Raw genomic sequence first — 16,716 nt, 5'->3', positions numbered from 1 at the left:
GACACACACCGGCACACACACCGGGACACACACACCGAGCGGTGGTACACACACCGGGACACACACACCGGGACACACACACCGGGACACACACACTGGCACACACACCGGCACACACACCGGCACACACACCGAGCGGTGGCACACACACACCGGCACACACACACTGACACACACACCGGGACACACACCGGCACACACACACCGAGCGGTGGTACACACACCGGGACACACACACCGGGACACACACACCGAGCAGTGGCACACACACCGGCACACACACACTGGCACACACACACCGGCACACACACACACACCGGCACACACACACCGGCACGCACACACACACCGGCGCGCACACACACACCGGCGCACACACACACACCGGCACACACACACACACACCGGCACGCACACACACACCGGCACACACACACACACCGGCACACACACACACCGGCACACACACACCGGCGCACACACACACACCGGCGCACACACACACACCGGCACACACACACCGGCACACACACACACACCGGCGCGCACACACACACCGGCACGCACACACACACCGGCACACACACACACACTGGCACACACACACACACCGGCACACACACACACACCGGCACGCACACACACACCGGCGCGCACACACCGGCGCGCACACACCGGCACACACACACACCAGCACACACACACACCGGCACACACACACACACTGGCACACACACACCGGCACACACACACACACTGGCACACACACACACACACACCAGCACACACACACACCGGCACACACACACACACCGGCACACACACACACCGGCGCACACACACACACAATGGCACACACACACCGGCACACACACACACCGGCACACACACACACACTGGCACACACACACCGGCACACACACACACCGGCGCACACACACACACTGGCACACACACACCGGCACACACACACACCAGCACACACACACACCGGCACACACACACACACTGGCACACACACACCGGCACACACACACACACTGGCACACACACACACACACACACCGGCACACACACACACACCGGCACACACACACACACACACCAGCACACACACACACCGGCACACACACACACACACACCGGCACACACACACACACACACCCTGGCGCACACACACACACACACCCTGGCACACACACACCAGCACAGCTCCCACCGCTCCCGCAGCCTGCAAGGCCTCTGTGTCCCGCTGTCCTTCTTCTGGGAAAAATCACCGCACCCAGGAAAATGTTCACAGGGAAAGAAGAAAGGGCAGAAAGAACGAACTGACATTTTGTGTGGAATATGGTTATTTCTAGATAAAAGAGTGACATTTATTTAGACAGGGGAAAACATAGTTACAGAGCCTAGTGTATGTGATATTTCACAATTTAAAATAAAAAAAATATTTTCTCTATTGAACAAGAAAATTAAAATGTTGCCTGAACAGGCAAATCACACTGAACACATGGAAACTTTCATCAAAGCTTATGTTCTAAGCTCTCAATACAGGTATAAGCTCAGGAGTAAAATGATCTATTTCAAACATGCAGATAGTAATACTAAGAAATCTGCTAATTTCCAATACCTAATACTCCCTTAGAATATGAAGCCTTCATTACCACTGCTCACCACTGCAAATACTGAGACAAGTTGGGTGCTGTCAGAAGACCCTTTTTCTGTTACAGGCCCTGTTTTCCATTCAGTCCTGTTAAAAACCATGTAAATTATCTTTCAAGACTTCTGTGCAAAAAAAAAAAAAAAAAGTAAACCATACTTAAAACACATCACTCTTCAAAATGCATTCTTAAAAACACACACATTTGACCATATGATAATGTCATTTGCCCACTGCCTGATTCACAACTGTGTTCTGATACAACCTTGTCTAACAAAATCCCCTGTTTAGCACTTCATGCTCAGACATAAATCCACTTTGAATCAATTTCTAAAACATAACAAATAAAAATTTGGCTGAAGTAGAGAGATTGCAGGGTACTAACAAGTAGCTGCCTAAATACTACTCAGTGTTATGGGATGGATGTCAGAAGTGTATGTATGTTTTTTAAAAAAAGCCAGGTTGAGAGATGGCCAAAGACAATTCTGCAATGTTAGGCTATTGATGCACAGTCTTACTGAATGTCAGTAAATAATACCAATCAAATGACTGAACAATATATAAAAGAAAATGTACTGCTGCTCTGGTGTCCCTCAAGAGGAAAAAAACCCAACACAATCCTTTTGCAAGTCATGCACACTAAAGGAAAGTTTCCTGGAAATCATTTTTCCTGTATTAAGTTATATAAACCAAAGTAAAATGCTCCTACTTCAAATAGAAGCCTGCTAGCATGCCAAGACAACTGCTCATTACTCTCCACCTTTATGCACCTAGTGGCTCTTAAGACCCTGGCTTAACACAAAGGCTATTTGCTGGACTTGCTTTGTCTTCAGTTAAGCCATCAGTATCACTTGGGATAGTGTAATAAATTAATGTAGTCAGCAGCATGAGTTAAATAGTGTCCACCAACCCCATGCTTTGATTAAAAATCTAGAACAGATGAAGTTGCATTATACTAAAAAGAAGAGAGAGGGGGAGAGGGATGCCTCATTCAAATGCACCCCGAAAAGTTGAATTTTAAACACTGGATTTAAAAAAACACCCACACTTTGGGTGAAATAGTTCATCGAATCTCTAAGCTCAGCACCACAAGAAGCGCAGTCTAGAAAGCTGAGGAAGGTTGCTTCAGGCTTTGCTTCTGGAAAAGCATGAATAGTAACTTAAATGTGGTGGCAAGTCTGCACTGACTGTCCTTCCCCAGAGTCTCACCCCCCTGCTGCAGGCTTTCCTGATCTAGCTCACTGCTGCATCTAGTTTTATTACACTTCCTAAAGACCTCTCCTGAAAGAAAACCATTGCAAAGAAGATGCCTTCTAATGCCTTTCTGATTTAGAAAGCCTGGGAAAAAAGGAATAACGAGTAGATCTCACTGTCCATACAGGAAGCAGGCTCACGATCTGTTCAGCATAGTTTAACAATTTGTGAATACAGCAATTATGTATGCTAAAAGCCTTTTGAGTGAAATACCACATTAAACTGAAAATACCAAGTCACTGAAGTTGTAGGAACTTCCCTGCCAAACACAATAACTTCTGAGGTCACAACTTGACCGGACATGACCACTTCATGTCAAAAATAAATTAAGAGCTGCATTCCTTCTCTCCATCCTTAACTTTTCATAAATGATTGCTTTAATTCAAAAACTGTATAACATCAAGCTTCATAAGGATTTGGTAGGAAAACTTGGTTTGGTTTTTAGAAAATAACAGGCACCTACCTTGGCCCCTCACTCCCTTCATTAAGTTCCTCTTCCATTCTTCTCCCTGCCCAACTTCTTTCCTTTCCTCCTCCAACTCTGCATGTCATTATTACTTACCTTCTACCACTCTGATACACATATGTATGTATTCAGTTGCTCACAGTCTTCATTTCCTGACATCTAGATCTACTGTTCTGCTGCCTCATTGCTGTCTCCTTCAGACCTCCTCTCTTCTTTACATTTCTCTGGACAGGTCTGCATCTGCTTCTGGATCAAAGCTCTGGATGCTCTGCATCTCAACACAGCATCCAGACTGCCTTCCTTTTTACTCATTTACAATTGCTTTTTCATCCTTCTAGTGTTTTTCTACACTGCTCATTTTGCTCAACAGGTGCAATATACTAATAATTCTCTTTGCTAGTGGCCTACCAACCAGAATTTTGGAAGTACTGTGACACCTCTGGCATCAATAATTCAAAGTAGTATTAAAATTTCTTTGAGCTAAAATTTTTTTTTATTCCCAAAATTCACTGAAACCTATCCAGTCCCTTTGAAAAATCTTTAGAACTGAAACAGTGTTTAAAAACTGCTTTTTAGGAGTGAAACTCCAACTATTTCATAATTCCTTTGGTTTTTTGTAGTGTAAGTTATGGAGCTGAGTAAGATTTCTTCAGGGACAATACGAGATTAATAATAGATGTGGAGGAAAAGCAGAACTGGTGAGTGCATTCATACCCTCCTAAGTCTCACTGGATGTGAGTGTTTCTAACCAGCATACTCTGGAATGCTGATATGACCACATATACTACAGACTCATTTAAAAACGAGTTTTTAAAGCTTTTTTAATACTGCTACCTGTTTGTTAGATTTCCCAAATTCACCTCCAAAAGCTCACAAGATGTGAACCAGAGCACAAGGGGAGTTTTCAGCTGGAACAATTAATAAAAGATTTCTTGACTGTAGTGGGTGAATTTTTGAGGGGTGGCAGACTGGGAGGTTTCACAGCTTGTCTTAGGTCTGCCTAGTACTTTGGGGACCAACAGGAGCAGTACCAACCCTCACGGGAAGATGTGTTACCCAGGGTAAAGTAATACTGACCTTCATTTAGCTTTCTAGTATATATACTGAAATCTGCACTGTATGAAGCAGCATGCTACATTTTAAATAAGCATGAGCCCGAACATGCTCCTGTGCAGGATGGGGGCCAAGCCCATCAAGTTTGATTCTATCCTGCTTCAAGCCCTTCCAGGCTTTCTGTTCTGTCAACAGATACAACATTCTAGAGCAAAGTACCAGACCTGGAAAAACTGCATTACAGTCAGGTGTTGGTGCTCCAGAAATATTCACATCTTGTCTTTTAAGAAGAATCAAGAAGAATGAGGATTTTGGGAGAGAATAAGAAAAAAATGAAGAATGGTTTTTCCTTCCTATAGTTTAAACTCAGCTTGTCAGCCAGAATTTTCACTTCTCTTCCTTTTGAGGACATAATTTTTCCTTTTCTCTGGCCTCTTTCCTTCACTTAATTCAGTTAGTCTCATGACTGAAAACAGACCAGAATACTCTAGGAGGAAGACAACGCAGATGAAGTAACAATACAGGGTGTGTATTTTCAAGTTTAAAAAAACAAACAAGGCTAGCAATTAGATTATAAAATCCAAGGTACTACATAAAGAATAGCAAAATTAAAGTGAATTGAAATATCTGAAAGTGTACAAATTTACCTTGTTTCTTTCTACTAGAACTTTCTGAATGCTACAGTAAACTAAGCAGGTGAGTTAATTCAGGTGATTTATTACTCACAGTACAAAATAAATATTGTCTTTTTCTGCATAAGACCATTTAAAAAACTGCCTAGAAGTTATATTATTACACTCTCTCTATATATATATGTGCCTGAATATGAATACACAGCTTCAAGTAAATTCAAACCCAGCAACTCTTCAGCAGCAACCGGTGGCTTATGAGGTTAACATGTTAACATGGTACAAAGTTAAAGCAAAGCCAAGTAGTTAAGCAATTTCACAAATAATTTTCAATTGCTTTCTATCTTTTCCATCTTCCTCTAAGCTGTATCAATAGCCTCTACAGAAATGTCATTGAATCAGAAGAGGCAACTGCTTAGAAAAATGCCTCTTCGCCCAAAAATGTTCATTATAGAAGGAAGCTGCAGAAGTTAGGTTCAAATTAAATTATGTATACCATTTTGAAAGGATGTCTGTGCAATCCTCAGTCACTGAACTTTATTAATATACTCTTCTGGTTTAGTAAAATTAGATATATTTATCAAGCATATTGTCCTAGAGTGACACATATATGCATATATTCCTGATTGAAATGCAATTATAGCTCTTTAAACAAGTAACTGAGCTAATTATATCAGGTTTTCATAATGCAGGCTTCCTGAAGTAGTCATAAGGGGTTAACATGACTTGTAGTAATAGCACAATTATTTTTAACCTATTACCAAATCTTTTTTCCCTTTCCCTTCTTTGTGTTAATTTGGATATTTCAAGTGACTGTTGCCAGACTTTCTGATTGTGCACCTTCTAAAAGATTGGGATGATAGAGCAAATAAAGTGTATATTGATACTTCCTGAAAGGCAACAGCTTGATAAGAATACTACTTCTATAGTTCTGTCATGTAGCCCCATAGGGTACCTTACAGAAAAGCTGAAGAGGCTGTCAGAAGGCTTCTACACGTGTGCATGCAGATGATTTACACAAATATAAAACATGTCTGTCAGAGAAGTGTAAAGCAAAATAAATTTCAAAACCAGAAAATCACTTTTAAAAATAAATATTCCCTAATGGGCATATTCCAAAACACCAGACATACTTTAATCATTGCATTATAAAACCTGTGCTTTGCTCAGATTGAGTAAAAGAAAACTTGGAGCTGCAGACATTTGCAGAATGGGACAAGCTACTCGGAGCATAGATCCAACTTCTCACATTCAAAAGGAGAACACTGCAATGCCAGATGCACAGTGTTGACTATATTTAACCCTAGCTATTAGGTGACTTGTGAAATTGAGTGTGACAATAGGACTATCCTGTATTTCTGTGCTTTGAAAGAATGCAAGTTATACAATGTGACAACACCATTTAATTATCTATATTTTAATCAGATATGCCTTTAAGGGTAACATTTCCACTGTATATAAAAATATTGCATGATGGCAGTTTCAGGCAACTAACACAATTGTTTGGGATATTAAAATCAGACATTAGAATTTAAAGCTAAATCTAAAGATATTCATTTTCTCCTCAATAACTTAGTAATTTGACATAATTATATTCAGTTATTAAACAGAAAAAAAACCCCAACAACTGTTTTTATTACAGGATAATTTTAGAAGAAAAAAGGAAATGTTTGCCATAATGAATTGTATAGGGGAATGAACAGGGCAGGCACTGCCTCTGAAACAACAGTTTGGTGTTTTTTTCAGAGGTTGAATTTCTTAAAATTCAGAGGCCTGCACTTTGTTCCAGTCACATGAACAAATCATAGGATTCTAAAGATACCTCTTTTCAAAGTGCACTGAGAACTATGTAAGTATATTTCATGTAACAGAAAAGGGAATACAGCAAGTATGAAGTTGGAATTTTGGAAAAAAATGTTAGAGGACTAAAAGTACAACAGAAAAGTAAGAGTAGATTCTTGAAGATAAACCTGAAAATAAACCCTAGCAAGATGGACCAGCCCATGGAAAGGTCTGACTGAAGCTGTTCTGGATACACAGATTCACTGAGTTAGTTTGACTAAAGAAGGTGAAGTCAAAAGGAGTCACTCCACTGCCATCAGGATGCTTCGCTGAGGCCGCTGCGCGTGGTCCTTCGATCCCTCATCCTTTCATCTATGCTGAGAATCCTCCCCATTTCACTGAACACTACCATCTCCCACTCCTCTGAGAATCTGTGTCTGTCCCCTCACTCCAGAGGTCTTTTTTTAACCAGTCACATCTATACCTGCCTCAAACCAATCAAATTTCTAGAGTCTCTACACTCTCCTTGTTAAGGGCAGTAGCAAAGTCCATTGGGTATATTAGTACTACTGGGAGGGCAGTGGATTGAGAAGCTCAGAACCTCTGGAACCATGAGTGTAAATGCAAGCAGTGAGAGCACAGAGACACAGCTAAAACATAAGAGAAATTACTTACTTTTGCTTATTTAAGCTATGCAGGAGTATGAAGCTTCTTCGTGCACATTACCTACATCCCCAGTACAGCATAAGGCACGCTGAACACTGAAGCACAGGTCATTGTTTTATTATCTAGTGTTCAGACCTCACAGCTAGTCAGGCTATCAGCTAACAAAACATTTCAAAAGCAAAGTCTATCCTTATGGAGCCTGCCATTGCTGGATTTAAATATTTACTGTGCTTTGAACCATTAGTACTTTAATGGTTTTTTTCTGGTGCATGTGTGACAATGTTGACAGGAGTTCCCATCAGTTCAGGATACTAAGTACAGAGACTAAAACATTATCAGATCACGTTGACCAAACGTTTGAAAGCAAGAACTCTCCCATTCCTTCCCTTTCCTTCAAATACTTAATATTTTCCTTTGGGAAAGAAGCTTGTCTTTTATCTTAATAACTTCTATTTGCTTCTGGAGCATGAGTCACACTCTTCAATTATTCTCAGTTGATTGTATAATTTTTACTGAAGTTTGGTTGGTCTTTATTCAGTTTGGGTTTTTTAATAAGAATATCAGCTTACCTTCTGGTGAAGTACCTGGCTTTTGAGAAAACACAGAGCTTATTTTACTCTTCTTGCTGCCATTGCTGTTGACAGACAAGGTGGACTGAATTTTTCTGTGCATTTTTTCTGAAACGGGAGACGAAAGCTTTCTGTTGTCTGCAGGCATGTGTTTCACCCCGTTGTGAATTCCACTTCCATTACTCAGACCCACATGGCCATTTTGGATTTTGCCACTTTCTTCCTCACTCCTTTCCAGTGCTGAAGTATTTGGCTGAGGCAAACGTTGAGGTTGTGCTTAAAGTACAAGAAAGAAAGTGTTAATTGAAATTATTAATTGATAACTGAACATTTCAGGCTAGACTGGGAATGCAACTTTCCTTGCTGTTATTGATCTAAAAACAGTTGACAAGTCAACATTTCCCCACCAAGACAATAAAGCAAGAAATATCTCTAGATGAAAAATAATTATTGGTATTCAAAAAAGCACCTCACATCTGCATGAGGCCTAGATTCCCCATTTGGCAATGCAAGGAAAGGCTTGCAAGGCTCTGTGAATTACACAGAGAGAATAATGCAAGCAGTTTGAAGAAAGAAAGAAATGGAAAAAGTCAAGACTGGGAATGAATGTAGCAAAACTGAGGTAAACTTGTGTTGAGGGAATCAAACAAATAATGTATGAAATACACCCAAATGAGAGAAAAAGTGTAGGAGTAAACATACAGACCACATGGGTTAAGATGCAGGCTGGCCAACCTGCCAGCCTTCAGAAAAGAACCTGAGAGATGTGGTAGGGGTCCCCTGACACTCAGCCCTCACTGACCAGTACATTAGATAAGAACAGGAATATCCAGGTAACTAACAAGTTTGAGCCTAAGTGCACAAAGATCGTGGATTACTCAGAAGTACAAAACCAATCAAAATCCCAAAATTTCCAAATTCCCAAGTCTTGTGGAAGAGGTAACCAGAAGGAACATGCATTCAAACACCACAGAGCTGTGGCAAGCCAGAGCCGCCCCCTCCATACTCTTCATCAAAGAATCACAATCTTAGAGATGACTTTAATGTACCAGTTAGAGAAAGGAAACACTAAAATGGTCAAACAACAACAACAACAAATAAAATAAAATATAAAATAAAATAAAATAAAATAAAATAAAATAAAATAAAATAAAATAAAATAAAATAAAATAAAATAAAATAAAATAAAATAAAATAAAATAAAATAAAATAAAATAAAATAAAATAAAATAAAATAAAATAAAATAAAATAAAATAAAATAAACCAACCCTGTCAAGGCAAGAATCTGCTCTGACCTGGCTAAGTCTGTGAGAGTACATGTTATATACTCATTCTAATGAGTAAGCATGAAACTTGGCCATTTTTTAAGCTACTGTTGACAGGAGTTCCCATCAGTTCAGGATACTAAGTACAGAGACTAAAGGAGAATAAAGTACAGGAATAAAGGAGAATATTTGTAACAAAATGGAAAAGGGATTTCCTATGATTCTTTAGTCTGTAACTGAAGAAAAGATGCATGATTTTTTAATGTAAAGCTTTGTAATAAAAAAAAGGTAATTTCAATTTAACAATACTTATTTAGAAAAAAAAATGTAGATTTCATGGGGGAAAACTAATTAAACAGTAAATACAGTAACACGACAAGATTTCACAATCAAAAAGCATCAGCCCAATCATCTCTCCTAATCAAAACACTACTGCATCACACTTGGATATAAAGAGGTTTTCAGACAGTCCAATCTTTACCTACTTAAAAATGTTACGTCAAAGAAAAAGTCCGGATTCTATTAGATACCCAGTGGATGAGAAATTAGTGCCAGCAGTAAGGAAAAGCAGCTCATTCTCTTTTCAGATGGTTCATATCCATTTTCTGATGATTTCACAGTATCAAGGTAAAAATACATATAATTATAGGTAGCTTGTTCTAAAAGAAACAACTCAGCTGATCACTTCAGGTACCAGTTAACAAATTTTCCAACAAATACTACTGGGACAAACAGACCAACATGGTCTCTAAAACGACACAGTTCTAAATTTGCCTTACAAACCCCCAGTGCTTTCCTTCTATCCAGAACACTAACATCATTCTTGGGTTGCTTTCTCCACAATCATAAACTTTTCCAGAATAAACTTTACACAAATCTTCAACTTTATCTTCTGGTCATGCTCACAGGCAACAAAGGATTCTTTTTCCTAATAGTTTAAATATGAACTAGTTCATGTTTTTCTTGATATTTTAGTCACTGCCACTAATATTTTCAGAAGATAGCCTTGACTGCCCAAATTTATCTAGGTCAGAGTAACCCTGCTTGAACGTACTTGACCAAAGTGATAATTTTGTGTTGCAGGAAAGAAAGGGAGGGCTGGGGGAACCATTAATGTTTTAGAGTCCCCAAAGATGTTATAGGGAATAGAAAGATCAAAGATCATTCCCTTCCATTACCAGTAGTAACTGTTCAGAAAGCTCCAACAACAAAACAAGAGGACACTATCTGAGACCTCAAGAACTGTTGCCCAAAGACTTTTTTATTGACAGTGCTGAAACTGCTTCTCCTTCAGTTTGGCATTAGTGTTTGTAAAACCTACGAACAGAAGCATAAGCAAGGCACTTTCTTCGCTTTGGAATTCATTTTGTGTAACTGATGCCTAGAGAGGCTACCTGGAACAGAGGCTAGACAGAGTTAAAGGAATAAAGTAGGTGTTTATTAAAAGGCCTTCAAAGGATACACCTTGGGCAGTACAACAGTCTGGTGAGGCTACACCCAAGATGGACCCAAGATGGATGCAAGATGGATAATGGGTCATGAGTTTTCACACTTTTGTAAGGTTTGATTCATTTACATGCTGGGGTCAATTGTCCAATTACAGCTTCAGCTTATGAAGTCCCATCCTTCCAGTCTGCTCTCCTCAATTCCCTGTTATTTATGCTTTTGGGCCTGAAGCTGTAACAGTGTCATTGGTTCTTAGGCTGGAAAAGGATTGTTTTGTCTCGCTAAACTGTGAGGAGAACTTGCCAACACTTTATATGAAGTTGAGAGTTATATACTAATGCAGTACACAATCTGGAAAATATGAAAGCTAAAACTTAAGCCATCACTACTTACTTGGTTAACATTTCCAAACTGTCATAAAGGTCCCAAAACAATTTTTTAGGGAATTTTCTCCTATTTGAATAAGCATTATTAAAAGTATACTACCAGGAACCCTTCATGTAGAGTCTCTTTCCATGTATGTGTCAAATTAATTTTTTTATAAAATCGAATCTTATTCGTTCCATTTTAAAAATGGTCAGTGTAGACCTAATCACTGTCAAAAATCCTTGCCAATATCAGAAATAAAAATATACTCTCTAAAATTCAGTGTCTATGTCCACAGCATCCCATAGTTTTATCTTCATTATCCCACTTAAATGCAAATTTTGTCATTAAGGAACAGTGTTTTTCATGTTTCATGTGATGTTTCCTCTCCCTGCATTGCCTATGATTTCCTGCTGTGGAGCAGTGCAGTTGTACCAATGAACTAGAATTGCTGGGGAGCAGTTAACCTTCCTCAATAAACACTAATAATAGACTTTTCTAAAAATTCTCTATGCCTGAATGTCAGTTTATAAAACTGACATCTGTAACCTAAACCAGTTACATTGGTGGACGCAGCTTACAAACGGTTTGTATATTTTTGGGGCTTTGTTACAATACAGTAAGTTGACAAAATAACCAAAATTTAATCTTCAAAATTAGGTGTGTTTCTGTCAAACTGTGGGTAAATGGAAAATCTTGGAAATCTGAACAGTTATAGGTTTTTGATTTTATTATTATTTTCACTAAGGGTTTAGGGACTTTTCTATTGTTTTTTAATTTTAATTTTTTATTAAGTAATCCTGTTCCCAAAGTACTCTTACTTGAGTCTTTTAGCATTAACATACAACTTTTTAGCTGACTGGCTTTACAGAATTCACGTGTGATACACAGGTCAAATCAAAATGGAATAAAACCCCAAATGGATTAGTTATCTCAATTTAAATTTATTTTAACTTTATTGATAATTTTGCACCAGGGAGACTTGAATCTTATGGTTAAAACACACTTGAAACCAATTAGGAACCATATGACCGCATTCTAGCATAAAGAACAAAAGCAATTGACAGTTCTGAGATTAAACCACAACCACTCAGTTTAGAACAGAAATATTTTTACCTTATTTTTTAAAGGTTGTGTATATCTTAAAAGAAAAAAAAAAAAAAAAAAAAAAAAAAGGTGTAATATGGAGAACGACACAATGCTTCTTAAAACACAGTGATACCCAGGGACTCTCACTCTCTCTTTAATGATCCACTGCTCTCATTCAGCTGTCTTTCTTTTTTCAAATCTTTACATATGTGACAGCTCTCAAAAGTAGACCATAGACCATCTGGCATTTTCCGAGGTGTAACTTGTGCAAATTCAGCTCTACTGGGAACACAATGCTATCTTCTGCCTGCGTTATAAAAGATACAATAGAATGTAGAACTTATGAGTTGTTTTGAATTATTCATTTTTTGCCTGTATATTCAAGAAATTTTACAAACTCTGCATTTTGTACTACATAATCACATGCGTTAAAGGTACAAAGAAACTTTTTGACACCTCTTTTCTACAGAAAGATGGCATTTTGTTTGATATGTGAACATTCAGCGCCTGTTATATCATTCTAAACAGGCCGTGTGCTGCTACAAAAGATCCCATTTTACACTCTATGTATGAGCAAAAATGTTATTCTTGATATTCCCTAACTAATGCAATACACATCAAAATTTCAAATGTGTGTTGGATGAACATTCAGCATCATCAAATCAGGATGGTACCGGTCACTTACTGTATGTTGAAGATTTAAGAAAAAAAATCATTCCTCAGACAACATAGAAAAATTGTCATTTCAAACATGTACAATGAGTAGTTTCAAAATGTCCTAAGAAATACCATGCTTTTCAGGTTAATATGTTTTTAATCTTTAGCAAAACCAGTAGATTTAAGTCAATATTTTATACAGTGCTAACACTAGTGGATTTTCAATAAGAATGATAAATATTAGATTAATGATTCAATAGACTGAATCTTTTTTGATAGAAAACTAGCAGATAATATAGGTAGTAATAACTGCACATGAATCTGCTGCCTGTGGAAAGGCAATAAAAAGGCAATATATTGCTATAGCATATAATCTATTAGCGTGTTTCACACTTCCTTATCGTTGGTTTCCTTGCAAAGTAGGCCTTAGTATAGTAACTTCTGCTGTTATTTAACTGACTTTACACAATCATTTAATTGTAAGGTTACTATCTGGTGAATTCAAGTAGTAAATATTTATTATGGTTCTTTGATGGTTTTAAGTAACTATGCACATTCTATTTCAGACTGTAAAACCCTCAGCACACTTTAAACAAATATGCACATATATATGCACCCTGACTGTCTTTACACCTTGCAAAGTCCCAGCAGTTCTTAACAGAAAAATTATGATGCATGCATTTAACAGAAAAATGTATGTCAACGGAGGGAAACTCTGAACCAAAAGAGAATAGTTTAAGCTATCATTAGGGATTTTGGACAAAACACAAAAACAAACATACACTGAATGCAGACTCCTCTGAGTCAAAGTGAATCAAAAGAAAACATCAGGAGGGAGAGAAGAATTGAGACAGTTAATTAGTAGCCTAATCACATCAAAAGCAATTCCAAAGCAGCTGATGCAGACACCCGTGGAGTTTGTTAGTCTGGCCAATGAAAGTGAAGGAAAATATACTTTTCCAGTTCACAGCCTGGGTTATGTAACTACACACCCAGACAGGTAAGAACAATTTTTTTCTGTATGTATGACACAATAGTTTATGATGACAAATCAGGCCACAGAAACAGTATTTTTGCAAGTGAATGTGGGAAGAATAAAATGCACAACTCCTGTAACAAACTGTAAACAGTACTTTCAAATATTGAGAAAATACAACATATTGTTTCACTTGACAGTATTCTTAACACTTCTGTCTTCCCAAAACAGTTGCTACCACAATAAGAAGATGAGGTTTTTTTGGAAATACAGAGGTCCTGATCGGGTCCACTAACACTGAAAGTCAAGATCTACACACTGATTTGAGCTGGAAGAACGGCTTTATCCCAGTGGACACTGCTCCTACTCCCTCTGCATGGATCACATGGAACAGACCACATGTAAGGTAGGTAAGAATCAGGCCTCTGGTTTTTATCAGTGCTTCTTCGTAACACTGATTTAAGCTTAAGGGGGAAAATAAAGCAGATGGCAGTCAAGAACTGCACAGCAAACCCAGGGGCTGCCTGAATTCTAGAGTAAAATTAAGGCGATTCTAAGTTACTTATGGAGAAAACATAAATTCTTTAGATATAAAAGACAACATTTCCCACTGACTAGTGAAAAATCTTAACTTTTCAAGAAATGTTATATATTGTATGTGTTATACGCTCAATAAGGATAAAATTTTAGTGAAACTGGGAGAACTCAAGTATCTCAATCCTTCTCCATCCCCACTTTCTAACTAAATCCTGACTAGTCTCTAATATGCTCTTCAAACTACATCAGTAGTTTTCTCTATCTAGCTATCCAGAATATTAACATTCAGATTACAAGATGTACCTCTGAGTCAACCTGTGAAGTGGCTTTTGTCAGCAATTATTTTTGAATATTTTCTGGGACATAAATAGCATATACTGCAGCTACCATATCACAGAAGGCATACATTAACTAAATAACAAGGTACCATCAAGGCACCATCCATCTTTTAAAATCATTTTTTTACACTGAATTTTTTATACCATGCTGACTTTACAAAGAAAACAAAGTATCAACTAACAGCATCAACCACTTTTTAGAATTCCTTCTTGTAAGATGTGAGGACATCTTCAAAATGAATACAATATATTATTATGAAACAGGATGTCCTTTGTAATGAAAATACCGTGGTAAAATTGCTGGTACGAGTTTTACAGGACCCACACTGAGAACACTTTGTTAGAATATGTCTGAGAGCACATCCAGGGAACACCTGGTACAACAGAAACAAGGCTGGCAGGGGACAAAGGGAAAAGACATTTTATCCTGTCAGCTTTCACTTGGTGAAGGGTGGACAAGAATGGCAAAGGTGTGCACATCTGTTTATGGGCTGAGAAGCAACACAAGTGCACAAGGCAGTGCCCTAAGTACTCACATCTGTGCAAAGACACCCGCGGTGCCTTCCTTCACAAGCACTGCAGGACTTTACACACTGTTTGAAGGGCTGCAGGAGCTGTATAAAGATGTCTTTGACAGACCCAGAGAGATGCAGTTACCACAGGGAAGCATGAAAAGGGCTGGTAGCCAGGGTTTACAAAGTTGATAAGCATTCCAACTGAAAATATGGAATGAATTTCTCTGTTTACAAATCCTACATCCTTCCTGATGTGATTTTGCTAAATGAACAAATTCCCACCAATTTTCTTTAATGACTGCAACAGCAAATTTTAAATCTTTGCTAAACTGAGTAAATCCCCTAACATTTTTAGTTACCTATTTTGCAACAATTATCTCAGAATCAAAATACCCTTTGGCTTCTAATTAGCACTAGATTGTCAGTAAATTATTCTTCTTTATCAAACACATCTTGCCATCATTAGCGACATTTTTTTCTGAAACTGCCAATATTGTCATCTATGATAAACTTTGCAGATGATCTGAAAATTCTTGGTAAATTGTAATATAATTAGAAATAAAGATAATTCACATAATGCAGTGAGATGATTGTAAAACTACACCTACATAAAGTTGAATGTAGTTCTTACTGTAGCAGTTTGTCACTTCTTGAGAACAAACAGGAACTCACCACAGAATGCCGAGAGCTAAACACAAACCAGGGCATTAGAGGTAACAGACACCCAAACACCTGGGGAATAAATCCCTACAAAATGTTGCATTCAAAAGCAGGAAATTTTACTGCCAACTTTCCACTTGCAACATTTCTGCATCCATTTTTCTTCTCACCATTCTGAAAGGACTGGAAAAGAATTGTACTGTATGTGCTCTTATGTTTCTCAGCATTACAACTATGTACTGCAGTGGTAACAGTTGCACAGACGTGGAATGGCAGGTTTTCTAGTGGTCACCATTCCAATATTCCTAGGGCATATTTAGGGAGTCTGACAGATTCAGTAGTTACTACTGCAGCTAGCTTTTTATTTGGTTGTTTGTTGTTGCAGCTAGTGGGTTGGTTTTTGGTTTCGTGGGGGGTTTGGGGGGGTTTTGTTTTTTTAAGAATTTTTTTTCTCATTTAAGATGAGAAGTTTAGTTATTTTGTCCTGTGTTTTCTACAGAGATAATTTATTAAGAGGCATCTTCATCTACTCGGGTTTTTTTTTTTTGTTTGATCGGTTGATGTTACATCTTTCTTTATAATGCACAGTGGCTTGTAAAAATTGGATCTGAGAAGTGAATAACCAATGCATTAAGAATCATAGAATTAGTTCTTTGCTAATTCTTAAAGTAATGAAATAGATCTATTTCTTCCACACAAATAATCAGCAAATTCCTAAATGTGAAGACAGGCCCTGAAATGATAAAGGACACTAGGAATGCAATATAATCCATCTCACTGAGGAAC

At 38.1% G+C, this 16,716-nt stretch overlaps 1 protein-coding gene across 1 annotated transcript in view; it reads right to left on the bottom strand.

The window, feature by feature from the left end:
- MDFIC (MyoD family inhibitor domain containing) overlaps positions 1-16,716 on the bottom strand; it is a 53,500-nt gene that overhangs the window by 9,547 nt on the left and 27,237 nt on the right. The window contains 1 exon segment of the mRNA XM_063396705.1: positions 8,081-8,356. Coding sequence (XP_063252775.1) covers positions 8,081-8,356 — 276 coding nt within the window.

This window comes from Prinia subflava, chromosome 4 (genome assembly GCF_021018805.1).
Source record: "Prinia subflava isolate CZ2003 ecotype Zambia chromosome 4, Cam_Psub_1.2, whole genome shotgun sequence".
In the NCBI taxonomy this organism is placed as follows: domain Eukaryota; kingdom Metazoa; phylum Chordata; class Aves; order Passeriformes; family Cisticolidae; genus Prinia; species Prinia subflava.
This window is presented reverse-complemented; position numbering and strand designations above follow the sequence as displayed.